The 16,450-nt window shown below is 42.8% G+C and overlaps 1 protein-coding gene across 1 annotated transcript in view; it reads left to right on the forward strand.

The window, feature by feature from the left end:
- Positions 1–16,450, forward strand: part of ofcc1 (orofacial cleft 1 candidate 1) — a 117,311-nt gene that overhangs the window by 33,180 nt on the left and 67,681 nt on the right. Inside the window, exons 11-15 of the mRNA XM_046354879.1 lie at positions 5,976–6,215; positions 10,982–11,245; positions 11,745–11,964; positions 13,280–13,284; positions 13,674–13,905. Of these exons, the coding sequence (XP_046210835.1) occupies positions 5,976–6,215; positions 10,982–11,245; positions 11,745–11,964; positions 13,280–13,284; positions 13,674–13,905 (961 nt within the window). The remainder of the gene's footprint in view (positions 1–5,975; positions 6,216–10,981; positions 11,246–11,744; positions 11,965–13,279; positions 13,285–13,673; positions 13,906–16,450) is intronic.

Genomic DNA, 16,450 nt, shown 5'->3' on the forward strand with positions numbered 1-16,450 from the left:
CTTATTTTCAATGACGACCTGGGAATAGTGGGTTAACTGCCTGTTCAGGGGTAGAACGACAGATTTGTACCTTGTCAGCTCGGGGGTTTGAACTCGCAACCTTCCGGGTTACTAGTCCAACGCTCTAACCACTAGGCTACGCAGCCTAGTGTAGCCCATCCAGCTAGAAGGAATGGCATAAATAACCCAGTTAAAAGTAGTAAGGTGCTACACCACCTTCATCAACTGAAACCTCACAATCTTTCTCCAAGAAACTCATCTGAAGGTATCACAACACTCAAGTCTTAGGTGCAGATGGGTGTGTCAGGTGTTCCATTCCTCATTTCAGTGTAAGGCAAGAGGGGTGGCTATTTTACTTCACAAATCGGTACCTTTTACATGTTCTAATGTGATTGCAGATCCCCATGGTAGATACATAATTGTCAGTATTAGGCTGCTCAATACGAATGTACTTCTTGTTAATATTTATGCTCAATGGTGGGACAATGGTGATTTTTTTCAAATCGGTTTTCTCTACACTGCCCGATATGTCTTCTTATATGTTGATCTTAGGTGGTGATTTTAACTGTTGGTTAGACCCACATTTGGATCGATCCTCCACTAAACCTACTACCTTGTCAACCTCAGCTAGAGTTGTCCAAACCTTTATGTCTGAATTTGCAGTTTTAGACCCTTGGAAAATATGCTTTTCCAGATAGATTAAACACTCCATTTTTCTCATCGGTTAACCACACTTTTACCCGCATAGACTACTTCCTTGTAGATGACAGACTTCTCAATTCCATATCTTCATGTACATATAATCCAATTGTTGTATCTGACCACGCCCATGTTATCATAGAAGTAGTCTTTCAAACTGTTGACAATCTGCGACCGCCTTAGCGGCTAAATACTCAACTGCTCAGTAATGAACACTTTGTCAATTTTATTTTTGGTCTAATCGACTTTTTCACGAGTATAAATGGAACTCCAAACATCTCTGCATCTACTCTCAGGGAAACTTTGAAAGCTTATATCAGGTGAAATTAGTCATGCACCGCACATGAAAACAAACTGAAAAGGGATAGGCAATCTATGTTAACACGCTGTATTGCCCAATTAGATGATATTTATGCCGTTTCACCATCTACGGATATTTATAAGGCGTGTTTAACTTTGCAAGCAGAATTTGACACATTATTAAGAGCGATTGATCAGTCAGTAAGGTTTTGTTTTGGTGATCTTGTCCTTGAAAAACTAAAGGAAGGAGTTTTAGAGTTCAGTGGAGGAGGTAGAGAAGGTGTGGTCACGGGGCTGAAGTGGCTTGCTGACAGTGGATAGCAGAGTCTGGGAGTTCTTATTGGAGCTGCTGATGATGTTGGAGAAATAAGTGGACCTGGCAACACTGAGGGCATCACTGTAGGTGGTGTTTGTAGGCCTCAGCGTGGACAGTGAGCCCAGACTTCCTGCTCAGCCGCTCCAGGTGGCGGCCAGCATGCTTCTGGGTGCGGAGCTCAGGGGTAAACCAGGGTGGGGAGGAGGGGAAGGAGCAAAAGAGAGGTTTAGTTTGGAGTGGGCCAGAGAGTTGAGTGAGACAGAGCATTGAATTTGGCAACTAGTTCATCAGGTGAGTTGGAGGTGTGGTCAATGGGCAGGGCGGAGCAGATGGCATCAGAGCTTTGATGTTGTGGAAGGAGATGAGGCATTTGTCAGTGTTGTGTGGTGAGTATGAGGTAAGATAGAAATTAAGAATCTTGTGTTCAGACAGCGGGAATAGGGAGGGGGAAGTATAAGTTAGGTTGAGGCCAACAAAGCAAACAAGGTCAAGTATGTGTCCCTTGATGTGAGTGGGAAAATTGACATGTTAGGTAATATTGAAACAGTACCTAACGGCCATGAAATCAGAAGCGAGTTTGTGTGCACGTGAGTAATTCCGACAGTTCAGAGACGAATGATTCGTTAGCTTTACACCCTGACTACACTGCTCGCGTCGTGTGTTGCAAAATGAATGTAGAAATCTATATTATTCAATTATTGCACCTACACTGCTCGCGCTCCTCAACGAGTGTCTGCATTGCCAAGGGATAAAATAGAAGTCAGTTATATTTGTGATGCAGATCGCGGTGCAAGTCCTGCCTCTCCCATCTCCTCATTGGTTTATAGAAGCAGATACCCACGTGCCATCTTCTCATTGGTTATACCCACGTGGGTGATTGAAAGATGAACTGTGTTGTTGGTCGTTGTGGTAATACTATGAAATCACCATATAAGTTCAAAGAAGAAAAAGCCTGGAAGGTGGAGAGATGACTAGAAACGAATCGGTTGACCGTTTTATGTGTGGATTACTTTGTCGGAGTAGAGGACCTTGTGCATTTCAGGTAAAATAACAATTCAATGTTTATTTCCCAGGACAAATGAGCTCACAACAGCGAGCTAGCTATATAGGACAAATTAGCTAGCAAGTGCAAGCTAGATAGAAATGCACTGAATTTGGTCTCATGTATAATAAATTCTATACATTAGTTTATACTGATTTTATCATGCATTTTCGTTAAGTGTAATTTTGTAATTTTTTTCTAAAAGATTGTCAGTTGGATATGCTCTCTGCAAGGTTTTGTATATCTTCCCTATCATATGAACATCCTTTTCTGACTCAAAAATATTCCCTCAAGGTTGCTCTGATGTCCAAAAGATTTCATATCAGAATTTTGTGATATGTAACTTTTAAGTTGCATGTAATACTGAACAAAAATATAAACACAACATGTAACAATTTCAAAGATTTTACTGAGTTACAGTTGATTGAAGGAAATCAGTCAATTGAAATACATTCATTAGGCCCTAACCTATGGATTTAGGCTCACCATCTGGGGAGCCAGAATGAGTTTTTTCCAACAAAAGGGCTTTTTTTGGGCAGAAATACTCCTCAGCACCCCTTCCTCGGATGATCTCGTAGGTGAATAAGCCATATGTGGTGGTCCTGGGCTGGCGTGGTTACATGTGGTCTACGTTTGTGAGGCCGGTTGGGTGTACTGCCAAATTCTCTAAAACAATGTTGGAGGCGGCTTATGCTTGAGAAATGAAAATTCAGTTCCCTGGCAACAGCTCTGTTGAACATTCCTGCAGTTAGCATGCCAATTGTTCGCTCCCTCAACTTGAGACATCAGTGACAAAACTGCACATTTTAGAGTGACTTTTTTTGTCCCCAGCACAAGGTTCACCTGTTTAATGATCATGCTGTTTAATCAGATTCTTGATATGCCACACCTGTCAGGTAAATGGATTATCTTGGCAAAGCATAAATGCTCATTAACAGGGATTTTGTGTACATTTGAGAGAAAAGCTTTTGCGTGTATGGAACATTTCTGGTATCTTTTATTTTAACTCATGAAATAATTTTTGTTCAGTGTACAATGTTGTCGCTCCATCTTCAGTTTTCTACTGTAGCAGTCATTAAGGTCTGTAACTGCTTCAACGTCACCATTGGCCTCATGGTGAAATCCCTGAGTGGTTTCCTTCCTCTCCGGCAACTGAGTTAGGAAGGACGCCTTTATCTTTGTAGTGACTGGGTGTATTGATACACCATCAAAAGTGGAATTAATAACTTCACCATGCTCAAAGTGATATTCAATGTATGTTTATTTTATTATTACCCATCTACCGATAGATGCCCTTCTTTGCGAGGCATTGGAAAACCTCCCTGGTCTTTGTTGTTGAATCTGTGTTTGAAATTCACTGCTCGACTGGGAGACCTTACAGATAATTGTATGTGTGGGATACAAAGATGAGGTAGTCATTAAAATATAATGTTAAACACTATTATTGCACACAAAGTGAGTCCATGTAACTTATGTGACTTTTTAAGCTAACCTTTACTCCTGGACTTATTTAGGCTTGCCATAACAAAGGAGTTGAATAATTATTGACTCAAGACATTTCCTAAAAATTATGGGGCATTATGGGGCATTGTGTGTAGACCAGTGATTCAAAATCTCACTTTAAATTCAGGCTGTAACACAACAAAATGTGGAAAAAGTCAAGGGGTGTGAATACTTTCAGAAGGGACTGTATATTGTTTGTTGCATGCTTAATGTTTGAATATTCATGTATAACTGGGTACCAGGATGCACTGTTCCATGGAATCTTTTTAGGCCCTCAACACTACTGTACGAGATAGATAATGTACTTTAATAATCCATGAAGGGAAGTGTAATATTAATGCCCCATGTTTGTGCACGTGTGTGTGTTTTATGGTAGGTGAATACTAGGTACCAGGATCTCGCCCTTAGCGCTCTTGAAATAGGCTCCTGGTCGTCTATCACTCTCCAGCTACCAGGTTGCCAAATATGCCAAATATGCCAAATTTCCCTTTCACTGGCACTATACACTGAGTATACAAAACATTAAGAACACCTGCTCTTTCCATGACATAGACTGACCAGGTGAAAGCTATGATCCCTCATTGATATAATTTGTTAAATCCACTTCAATCAGTGTAGATGAAGGGGAGGAGACAGGTTAAAAAATATATTTTTAAGCCTTGACAATTGAATTGTGTATGTGTGCGTGCCATTGAGGGTGAACTGGCAAGACAAAATATTTAAGTGCCTTTGAACGGTGTATGATAGTAGGTTTCTGGTGCATCGGTTTGTGTCAAGAATTACAACGCTGCTGGGTTTTTGACTCATAACAGTTTCCTGTGTGTATTAACAATGGTCTACCAAAAGAACATCTAGCCAATTTGACACAACTGTGGGAAGCATTGGAGTCAACATGGGCCAGCAACCCTGTGGAACGCTTTCGACACCTTGTAGAGTCCATTCCCCGGCGAATTGAGTCTGTTCTGAGGGCAGGGGGGGGGGACTAAGGGCTGTTCTTACTCACGACGCAACGTGGAGTGCCTGGATACAGCCTTTAGCTGTGGTATATTGGCCATATACCACAAACTCCTGAGGAGTCTTATTGCTATTCTAAACTGGTTAACAACGTAATTAGAACAGTAAAAATGCATATTTTTTTGTCATACCCGTGGTATACGTCCTCATATACCATGGCTCTCAGCCAATAAGCATTCAGGGCTCGAACCCCCCAGTTTATATTGTTCTCTGTATGCTGAATGCATGCCAATTTGCAAACATTTGTGAAAAGGTTGTACATAATTACATAAATACAATAACATAAGCACATAAGGGTATGCACACATCTACTTTCGTAATTAATGATGATGGCTAATTCATACAAAATTGTATTTTGAGGATGCCATTCAGGAAGGGAAACTGAATGAGTGTTTTTTATTGTTCAGTGATCATCTAGAATGAATTCCTTAACAGTCCAACGATCTTCCCCTATTGCTCATCATATCCTTGAAATGAGGCCATTCCAACAAAACAAACAAACAACAACAAAGCTCATCCCGGAACCTCATTGTGATTAGCTACAGTTTCGTCACAGACTCAGACACTAACCCTCTCCCCTCAGAGATGAATTGCTTCCTGAATTAATCCAGAGTGTTTGTCCTTTAACGTTTTCAACTGAATCCCTCCCCTTGATGGATTTCCAACCTGATATGCTCCCCCTTTTAACAGCCAATAACTGAAATGTGCAAATATTGTTTTTATTTTGTGAATAATTCTCTCAACTGTATACAGTTTGGGGGAAATACTGTACCAGGCTTTCCTTTCCAAATTAAACAGAAATGACTCTGAGTTGTTAAGTAGCAATGCTTGTGTTACAGTACAGGATGAACACATGATATGTTTAGGGTAATGAATTTCCTTTGTGAGTGAGAATGATGCACACTGTCTGCTGTCTGGTGGAGAGGCAGGCAGTGGCACGCTGGAGGAAAGGATAGAGAGAGATACAGAGAGAGAGCGCGAGGGAGGGGAGAGAGAGTGAAGGAGACGCCAGTGCTGTGTCTGTGAGGGGTGAGTTCCTTGACCTCTGGTTTCTTGCTGCAGTGACAGTAACCGTAACACAACCTTCTCTATGTAATGCAGGTGGAGTGGTCGCAGAGTCCCCAGCCCATGGAAGTGCGTGTGCGCTGCCTACGGGCAGTCAGGGACAAGCTGCCCAGGGGCCTTTACAGCCTCAGTGTGGCCCTCCACAGCCGTCTGGGAGGCCCCGCCCTCACCTGGTCCTGTCTGAAGGAGGAGCAGTGGGCTGGGACCACAGAGCCTGTGGAGCACGGGGGCCACTTCTACGACACAGAGCTGCATGTCAACCAGAGCCTGTTCACTGTACGTAAGCATCACAGGGATGGGGACTGCTCCTCCGCTCCAATCGGGTGACAAACACATTTAGTTTAGCCCCCCATCCTGTCCTTCCTCTATTGAGAGTAATGTGTTTTTATTCAGGAGGGGAAGGACAGGATGTGATTTGTGGCGATGGGAGTTCATTCAATAAGACACTCTTTTATTGAAACGATGCTCGGGGAAGCCGCTCAAGAAATAGTCCTTGAGATATGTGCAATGATGGAGGGAGAAAAAAAAAACATATTCTTCATCTGAAAGCAATTCTGACACTGAGGGGCTCTGGATTAAAACACGTTCACTTCCAAGAGGGGGAAAAGTCTTTGACATGAAACCCAACACTGAATTAGCTAAATACTATCTTTAAAAACAAACAGGAGTTATCTGTCAGATAAAAAAATGACAATGCACACATGCGGTATTGAAATAACAGTTACAGCACGCTGTAGGTTTAATTTGTTTTCCACCGCAATAATTCCAACTTCTCTTCTTTCCAATGGTTTACTCTTTGGCTGCAGTGTAGGCTGTAGATTGAAAGGGGTTATGAAAATTTATATTAAACAGTAACTGTGTATATGAGGATGGAGAGACATTGTATTAAAATATGCCAGTGAGAGCCTCTAGGTTTGACTTGGGGGAAATCCAATATGAATAAAACAGCAACTTTTCAAACATGACATTTAATCCATGCATGTAAATCAAAAGAGAGATATATTATTCATTTATATAAGGGCATAGTGTTTTATTGGAATGAAAATGAAGTACAAATGCACTGAAAAATGTAGTGTATTTTCCAGAAGTCTATATGAGCAGCCATCGTGCAGTATGCCCGAGCTGCAACGGTGACTAAAGTAGGCCTCTACAGTGGTATTTTTAGACGTGGAACTTGGCAAATGAAACCATTTCCACTGTAACACCCTGGAGAAAGTCTTGATACTTATTACTCAGTTTGACTAAAACATTTCACTCCAAATTCTATTGAACTTTATTAGTTCAGCTGCGTTTTCAGAGGATGGTTAGCATAGCAGTAGCATGTGCCACAGTTTTAGGTCTTATAAGTATTTTTTATTTAACCTTTATTTTAACAGGGAGTCCCACTGATGCCAAGGTCTCTTTCACAAGAGAGCCCTGTGAACATTTTACATTTTTAAAAGGGAGCCCTTCGAAATGTAACCTAATCCTAAATCATCTCTGTACTGTTCAAAGCACTTGTTGGCACTACAACAACAAATGCAAACAACAATAAAAATGTCAGATAGTGGATGATGACCAGAAAGTCATGTTTATTCATTGCTATAAGATGCCTGATGCAATGCTGATACTAACATATGAAAACTATAAAAGCTAATCCACAATTTGTTTCCCTCCTGATCCGTTTTTCCAAAGTGTTAAGATGCAGAAGGACTGTCTAGATAGTCAGTGTTCCAATGGCAACTCTAAAGGGCCTTATCACATGTGGCCACTGTCAATGCACTGCTACAGTAGGTGGGCGTATTCATCAAGCCTCCGTCTCCTGATTATATTGTCTCAGGCTCCATCTGACATAAAGGACGGCGTAAGCCACCGAAACTGAATGCGGACCTCGCTGGGAAAGGCTGTAGGATCTGATTCAGAGGTATAAGGGTTTAAGTACGGCACTGCAAACACCTTGTGTCACTCTCAATCCTCTAGTCTCTCCCCAACCCTGGCTCTTATTTATAGATGTTGTTGTTAGCTGTGGAACCACTGCTGATCAGATTTGTCTGAGACTATCTGGATTGGCTCGAGTGTTTTTCTCTTTGCCCACGTTATCGTGCGATTTTGGGAGTGTGTTTGCGGTGCCTTCTGAGAGGAAATGAGGAATTAGCAACAGTAGGAGGAAGCCAGGAGCTTATTTTTGTTTTTGGTTCCCCTGTTCTTTGTGTGTGTGTTTGGGGTTCGTTTTACCAGGAACACTGCACTTCAATTTGATCTGTCTTAAAGATTCTTGCGAGGAGGCTGCACACATGAAGGGTGTCAGGCCCACGGTCTTAACACAGTGTTTACTTCAAGTGGGTAGAGGCATAAGATCCAACATCTTAATATTGAAGGGGAGGAAGAGGATGGAAAGCATGGCATGATAAACTAAATCTTTGGATTTTCACCCAATCTTGTCTTTTTTCCCCCTCAGCCCTTCATCTTTCTTTTTTCCAGTCATTGTTCTAATTCCTCAACTTTTTTCTTCTCCGTTTTTTTCCGAAAGAAAGTGTTTTAAATTAATTTCCCGGAGACGGAGGAACGATAGATAAAGTTCTAAAATTGAGTCATCTTGAGTGTTAGTTTGGACAGTCGTTTTTTTCCCTCTTTTTCCTCCATTCCTTTTTTTCTCTCCTTTCAAGATTGGGGCAGCAAATATCAGTCTGTTTTTAATGAAATGTGATAGTTGAATGGTTTAATAGGCGGTTCCACCAGGCCAAGGCAAACTGGAACACTGGACCATATGTTTCTGTTTGCTGCACCACCTGAGAAAGCCTGTCGTGCATCTCATCCAGACCTGGCAGGCTCTCTCAGGCAACTGTGCCTTCCGCTCCCTTCTCTTTCTCTTTCCTTACCTCCCACCTCCCTGTTTATGTGGCTTATAGTTCTGTTACGGTAAATGAACAATATGAAATATTTTTCAATATCCATAATATGCAATATTATGCCATAAATTGTGTCTTGAGTCAGACACTTCCACCATCATTTCTCTCAGGTAGGTACCAAAAGCAGATTAGCGGGGGATACACATGATTTATGTGATAAAACAAGTCTTCACCGTTTTCCATTACAACTAATAGAGGGATGAAATATTCCCCCCTGGTGATTGATGAAGTGGCGTGCTCCTCGTTGTCAGTTCATTTTTTAAGCAGAAGGTAAGTCTACTGCTCTCTGGGTAAATAAGAGTCCCTGTTTTGTCATCTGCTAGCACAGCCCAAACTGCTCTACCTGCTGCTGCATGCGTGATTTTGTAACGTTGCTCAGTATGCTAAGGTCATGTTAGGCATGTTACTGTAAAATGTACATACTTGGGTTCACAGGGAAATTAACGTTAATATCTCCAGGGTGTCCGCAGGTCCTTAAAACTGTCTTAAGTCTTAAATGAATTTATCTAAGATGGGATGATGAACCAAGCATTTTTGACACCGACATTGGCCTCTTACCAAAGCAATTTTGCTTTAGTCGGTAATTTCGCTGCTGGCCCTCACTCCCGCTCCCCCAATTGTACATGGAGTAAAGGGAGAGAGGCATTCTGATAAGCGCGAGCATTGACTATTGACAAGTTGAGCCACATTTCAAAATGTAATTGACACAGTTTTTAAAACAACTACTGTTACTGTTGTTAAAAAAGAGAGAGTCCCAGCTTTATGTGAGTAGAACGATAACTTCTCAACAGTCAATATAGAGGAAATAACACCGCTTTACAATCAAGGTATAATTGAGATGATTGAGCGCACCATTTGTGGTGAATACATCAAGTAGCCTATGCAGGCCTACCAATGGAAGGTTTTCTCTGGATGTTACATTTACTGTTAGATCAGTTGCATGGCTATCTAGCAACAATATCATATTAAGAGTTAGCAATCTAGCTAAAGTGTTTTGTTGTGTTCCCACTTCCTCTGCCGGTAAATGATGTAGCATAGGCTATAGCCTAGGCCAATTTTCACACAAAAAACATGCAGGCAAATTAATCTCTAAATATACATGATTATTCTGGATCCTATTTTGACATGCTTTACCTCAAGATATCCATCATGCATTCCCTTGAACATGTTAGATGAAATAGCTCATTTTTCCATGTCTTTCTTGGCACTGGAAAAAGTCAGTCTAGAGCCCTCCTGCTTAGCTAACTTGCTTGGAATTATAGCCATTTGATACCTGATTTACTGAATGAGGGAAGGACCTTGTTAAGCTGGATCAAAAGCCTGCACACCCAGTGGCCTAGCTCTCCAGATGGAGAGTTGACCACTGTTTTGTACAGTAACAGTGCTGTATGTTTGACTTTAAGGCATTTCTTTCACAGTTGTATCGTTATGGTATTGGTATCGATGCCAAAATTCGGAACACTTAAGAGTTTGTGATCTAGCTAATGATTAACCGGTTGGGATAGCCTAAACAAATGCATGCTTCACCCATCTATATCTTAGCCACTATGCTACTTCATCCATTAGGCAGCAGGAGAATGCCCATTGCTAAAATAGCACACCTGCCTGATACGAGCCATGTAGGCTATACCCTTTGGTGAAAGGTAGTATCTAGCAAATACTACTTTTTTTTGCCAAAATCGGCACATTTCTGGAGGGAAATATTAGTAGGTGTGTGGCGCGCCCAGACTCTCAACAATCGAAATGTGTTGATCACCTCCAGTTGCTCAGCTAACTCTCTCAAACCAGTCTTTATCGTTTAATCTCTTCCCAAACCTTAGTTTAATGCCAACATTGTTGTGGGACCGGTTAAGACCGTTAATATAATCTATTGTAGGCTGTCATGCAGAGACAGTCTGCATAGCGTAACATGGAAAATAGATTAGTAGAGGACACAGAGGCGGATTTGGAGGAATGATGATCTAGGTTGTGGTTTGAGAGTTAACAATCTCCCCTGAGGGCTCCTGTCCTATTTGCCCCCCCCTATGTGTGTGTGTGTGTGTGTGTGTGTGTGTGTGTGTGTGTGTGTGTGTGTGTGTGTGTGTGTGTGTGTGTGTGTGTGTGTGTGTGTGTGTGTGTGTGTGTGTGTGTGTGTGTGTGTGTGTGTGTGTGTAGATCCTGCCTGCGTCGTGTGACATGCTGCCCTCCATGGTCCTGCTGTTCAGGCTGCTGGGCCTGACGGGGGAGCGGAGCCCGGTCGGCACCACACTGGGCTGGGCCGCCTTCCCTGTCTGCCACGCCACCCTCATAACTGTCCAGGGGCGCTTCAAGACCCCCATCCTCAGGGGGCTTCCGCACCCCCACCTCGACCAGTTCCGCAAGATAGAAGGCCTTATGTCAGCCGACCTGGACAACTGGCTGTGTAACCTGTACTTCCAGGTGTGTGGGCGTGTTAGCGTGTGGGTTGATGGTAGCGTGTGTGAGGGAGAGTGGGCGAAGGAGTTGTTTCCGTGTTTGTGTTTGTGTGTCCCTTTCAGTTGGGAATGTTGAGCCCAGGGGCTATGGACAGTCACCTGATTTGAACCATTATCAGAGAAGCTGGGTGGTTGGTCTGAGGGGACATTATGTGTGGTAAATGGTTTTAGCTGAGAAATTGTAAATTGGCCCCAGATTGTAAATAAACCACATATTTACTAAACATATCCGGATGCATTTGAGGTGATGCATTGATCCAATTACTCAGCAGCTTAATTTAATTAAAATACAGAACAAAGGTTTCTCTAGTTACAGTTCCTCTGCATTTTTGTGTCCCAAGTGTATTTTTCCTATCAATAGGAATAATTATTGCAACTTATATCTAGTGGTTTTTAGACATAAAGGAGTAGCCGCTCTGTATCTCCCCCAACCCCCCTCTCCCCATCCCGTAATGGCTCTACAGGTGAGGAAGCTCCCCAGTGGCAGCTCCAGAAGGGATGAGGAGCACAGTGTCACCCTGCAGATCCCTCCTCTCCTCGTCCCCCCTTCGCCCCCCCAGGCAGGCCCAAGCGGCACCAGCGCCAGCCGGGGGAGAGGCGGCATCAAGCCGTGTCACCGGGGGTCCCCTCTCCACCTGTCTGCCTCACACTCCTCCTCTGCCTGCTCCTCCTCCACTCTGCCAGGTAGGGCTCCCCCACCGTCACCCCCATCACCCCCTACTGCCAGCGGCCACAGTGGGGGACAAATTTCACCTAATGTCACAGAAAGAGTGGCAGGTCTCCATGGCTGTCAAAGGAGGTGATTGTGCTCTGAGGCAGGTCCTTGGTGTTTATCATGTGCTATTATTAGTTACTATGTATTGTCAGTGTTGCTATTGTATTGCTAGATATTGCTGGATTGTTGAGCTAAAAACATAAGCATTTCGCTGCACCTGCGATAACGTCTGCAAAATTGTACGCGACCAATAAACTTTGATTTGATTAATATATTTTCAAAATACATTTCAACCAGTTATAGTACCAGAGTGTATTACTAACATTGCCCATTTCAAATTAGATTGAACATTTCATTCCATTCTACACAACAAACAAAACACTCATAACTAGAAGGATGTTATGCAATGGGAACTATGGAATAGATCAAATGTTTTATTAAAACGAGGAAACGGCTAGTTCTCTAGCAGGAACTCATATAACCTCTCCGTGTGCCATTAGCATATTCATATTTTGTTCTTCTGTGGATGTGGATGTGCTCAATGTGTTTGCGAAACAACAGATGAGAAAACCCCCAGCCTCATGCTGAGATAAAAGTCATAGGACATGTTGCATGTATTTAAAAGATACACTAAGTGTGATTTGAATTCTAGTGGTAAGTTCGTGCTGCACGCGAGTACAAGCAAACAACAACAACCACCTAAAAACACATTTCATAACACTTGGTTTGACAGCACAATGCTGAAGCCAGTGTGGTTCACACATTTTTGTTCTCCTGAAGTATTTGGCATTTTCTATGCAGAGAACTGAATCTCATGGCATGGGGTGTTTGTCTAGTACACAGCCTGTCCAGTTGACACCACAGCATTGTGAAATCTTTGAACAGTTTATTGTTGCCACTTAAGCTTTACTTTAGATATGAGGACTTGTGATTTATTATAACTCATGGATGAAATGCAAACATATGGGAATGTCCTGACACTACAGTCTTAGCCTGGTCCCAGATGAGTTTGTGCTGTATTGCCAACTTCTATGGTCCATTTGGCATGACAATGACCATGGGAGTTGGCTATACAGCTCAAACAGATCTGGGATGAGGCTACTAAAGTCCCTCTTCAGTACGGTCACATGGATGTGTTTCTCAGCTGAAAGGACAGGCAGGTGGAAAAGAGTAACATCGTCCATCTGTAGAGAGGAAGTGAATAATACCGGCCTGCTATTACCAAGGATAATGCGGCCAGTTTCTCACTTAAAACACACTTCTCTTGTTTCCCCTGGTTTTCAGGTCAGGCAACATCCTGGCCAACGTCAGAAATCAAACATAGGCTCATTTGGTATTGATCTAGTACAAAGACGACCAGGCCTCTGTTATTAATACATCACTTTTTTTGGCAGGGCGCTCATCTTTATTTAACAGTCCTCGAAAAAGTTTCTGGGGTAGTGCTGGAGCTTTAAACATCAGACGGGCGTTTTAATTACAAATGAGTTGTGACAGGTCTGCTGGGTAGCAACCTGGCCCATTTTAAACGTGATGTCGGCTGACAGCTCGAGCCGTGTTCTCCGAGTGTTCTTCGAGCGCCTCAACATGTGGAAGAAATTGGTCTTTTACATTTCACAGCTTGTCACTTCCTCTGCAGTGCGACCCTTGACCTCCCACTGAGATCCTAACACCCCACAAGGGAAGTGTCCCCGACAAGAGCATTCTGGGAGATTTATGTTCTGCCACACAGGCAAAGTACCAGTCCTCCACACCCACCTCCTCCACTCTACGAAAAGAAAGAGGGGGGAACAACAGAGAAAATTCAGGTGAGGAGGTGGCTGGAGAAGAAGTGAACCTGATCCGTACCTTGAGTAACGGATCAAAAGGTGTCCCTCACAGCACCTCGCGGAGGCCAGTTAAGGCACCGCTCCGTAAGTCTAGCTGACGTTTGTGTCACATTTGCATATGGATCCTTTCACGTTGCATTACTTCTCGGAGCGGAGTTATGATATTCAGATGGAGAGATTACGTCAAGCTCCGAGGAGAGAGATTGGATAGACAACTTTAACCTAGCCCACAACTGGAAATCAAATTCAGCGAGGAAAGAGAGGAACAAATTATTTCTGTTATCCAGCACTCTGTCAAAGTCGGGGGCCTCAACCATTTCCTTCCATTTGGAGGAAGCTTTCTGTTTTTGATGTATAGAGATTCCTTTTTCTTTCTGTGCGTGTAACGCCAGAGCTTTTCTCATTATGTGCTTCCCTCAGAATCAGGACAAGTATATGGAGACCTCTTGTCATAGGATAACACACACATAGTCTTACTTGACAGTCAGACTGAAAGTTGTGCGTTCCTGGGGCCTTAAATTAATTAATCTCCCTCGCATTATCACAGCCCTGGATGAGGTGTCTATTACAGACAAGAAAGTGACTGACAACCCCATCCTTGATGCCTATACCAAATAATAGATTTGACGAGTTTGGAGAAATTGTGAAAAAAAACGCTGATGTATAGCCATTTTCCACTGTTGACTTTGTTGTGTCAGAAAAGTAAACTTACCATATGAGAATCATAATCCGGTTTTACTTTGTTTGCTCCATGCATATCGAAGTCTATATGCCTTTTTGAACACCCGAGAGTCGCCAGAGGCGGTGTGGGTTAACTGACCTTTCACATTAACTGAATGATCCGGTTACACTTGAGTTTGTTTGAATCCAAATGACTAATTAGATTAGGCCTGTGTTCTATGATTGCCGTCAGTGGATCAGTAACTGGATGCAGCGGATCAGAGTTGAGAGGGTTTAGTTTTGTGTTGTTGCTTTTCTCCCCCTCGTTTTGCCAATGCATCATACTGCATCATAATACCCCCCTTGAGCACAATTTCGAGGATTTTTAATCTGTCTCTGGAATGCTGCCCTGAACATTCAGGATAAAGGTCCCTCAGGGTTAGGGTATTGGTCATTCCAGTCAAACTTTACCACTACGTTATATCGTTATAATGTTATATCTCTACCAGTCTGCGATGGTCCCCCAATTAATGTTGCACTATCCATATTCTACATTGATGTTTTATTGTTATGTCAAAACCTGTTTCTGTAGATACAAGAGTAACCCCACAAAGTGGATGTTACAGATTGGGACAAACGGAACCCAAGGGGAACACTGTTTAGTTTAACCCCCCTCCCCCATCGCATACATACAGCATGTCCTCTATGCTGATGAATGAACAGAGATGGAGATGTGAAGTGTACTTCAACAAGATCATTTTATTAATCACCGCTATAATATTCCAACATGTTATCCAAGCTTCAAGTGAGACTGCAAAGATCTGTGATCCTACTTCGAGTTGCGTCATCGAGTAAAGAATGTTACGTTCGAATAACCACATCGCTGTGAGTCGAAACAATCGCTGAATATAAAACCCCGCCACCGAATACCGGCAGCGAGGGCACTCTCGGGTAATCAATGATTCACTGACCTTGGCTCCACGGTCAACTTTGGACCAATCACAGGGCAATTAGAAGCCCAGGTGAGTGGAAAGGGCTCGGCTGGTCGGCTTTCACTAGCAGTAACGGCGCCCTGAACTTCTCAGTGTGGTGGACCCGGGGCCATGTTTTCCAGCCGAGGTCTCGCTCTCTCTCTCCCAGCTCTTTCTTTCTCTTCTCTGTCTCTCTCCCTCACGCTGTCTATCTCTCTCTCCCAGCTCAGAGAGAACCAGCTGGATAACAAGGAAGCTGTTGTTCTACCCTCGGAGCAACACTGGGGTTGTGGCAGCAGCCCTCCAAGTTCATGGACATAGCCTATAGCTGTCAACGCTGTGCTAATTCTGGCCCAACACCATCTGAGAATCAGGGTTGGTGAATTAAACCCGAAGCTGCAGTATGGTGCTCTCTTCTCTTCTCTCCTCTTTTTCTCTCTCTCTCTCTCTCTCTCTCTCTCTCTCTCTCTCTCTCTCTCTCTCTCTCTCTCTCTCTGTCCACAGCGGCACTGGTGTTTTAACACACAAACAATGACAATGAATGTCCTCTAACAGTGAGTGAGCTTATATCAGACCTCAGCTGTACCGCTTAACTGCTTGCCTGTCACTTTCTGCAGTACTTCCAACCCGTAAGCTAGGTACTTCTGAGTTTGTATTATTTCGATGTACCTACTTTGTTTAATATATTCTTATTTTTCTGGAATTCATTATATTTTTAGGACCTATAGCAAAAAATTATACTCATTGTCTGTTGAATGCATTTGAAAGAAAAAGCATGTTAAACACACCCAAGTTTGTGAATAATGTTTGTACATTTGACTACAAGGGTCATTGACTCAGTGCCATTCTGTTATTGATTCTCTTACACCTTCTCAATCTCCATCTCTGTCGGTCTCTGGCTTTTCTATGAGGAGACATTTTTACCTTTATTTAACTAGTCAAGTCATTTAAGAACAAATTATTATTTACAATGACAGCCTACCCTAGTCAAACCCGGA

The sequence above is a fragment of the Oncorhynchus gorbuscha genome, linkage group LG07 (assembly GCF_021184085.1).
Source record: "Oncorhynchus gorbuscha isolate QuinsamMale2020 ecotype Even-year linkage group LG07, OgorEven_v1.0, whole genome shotgun sequence".
NCBI classification, from domain to species: domain Eukaryota; kingdom Metazoa; phylum Chordata; class Actinopteri; order Salmoniformes; family Salmonidae; genus Oncorhynchus; species Oncorhynchus gorbuscha.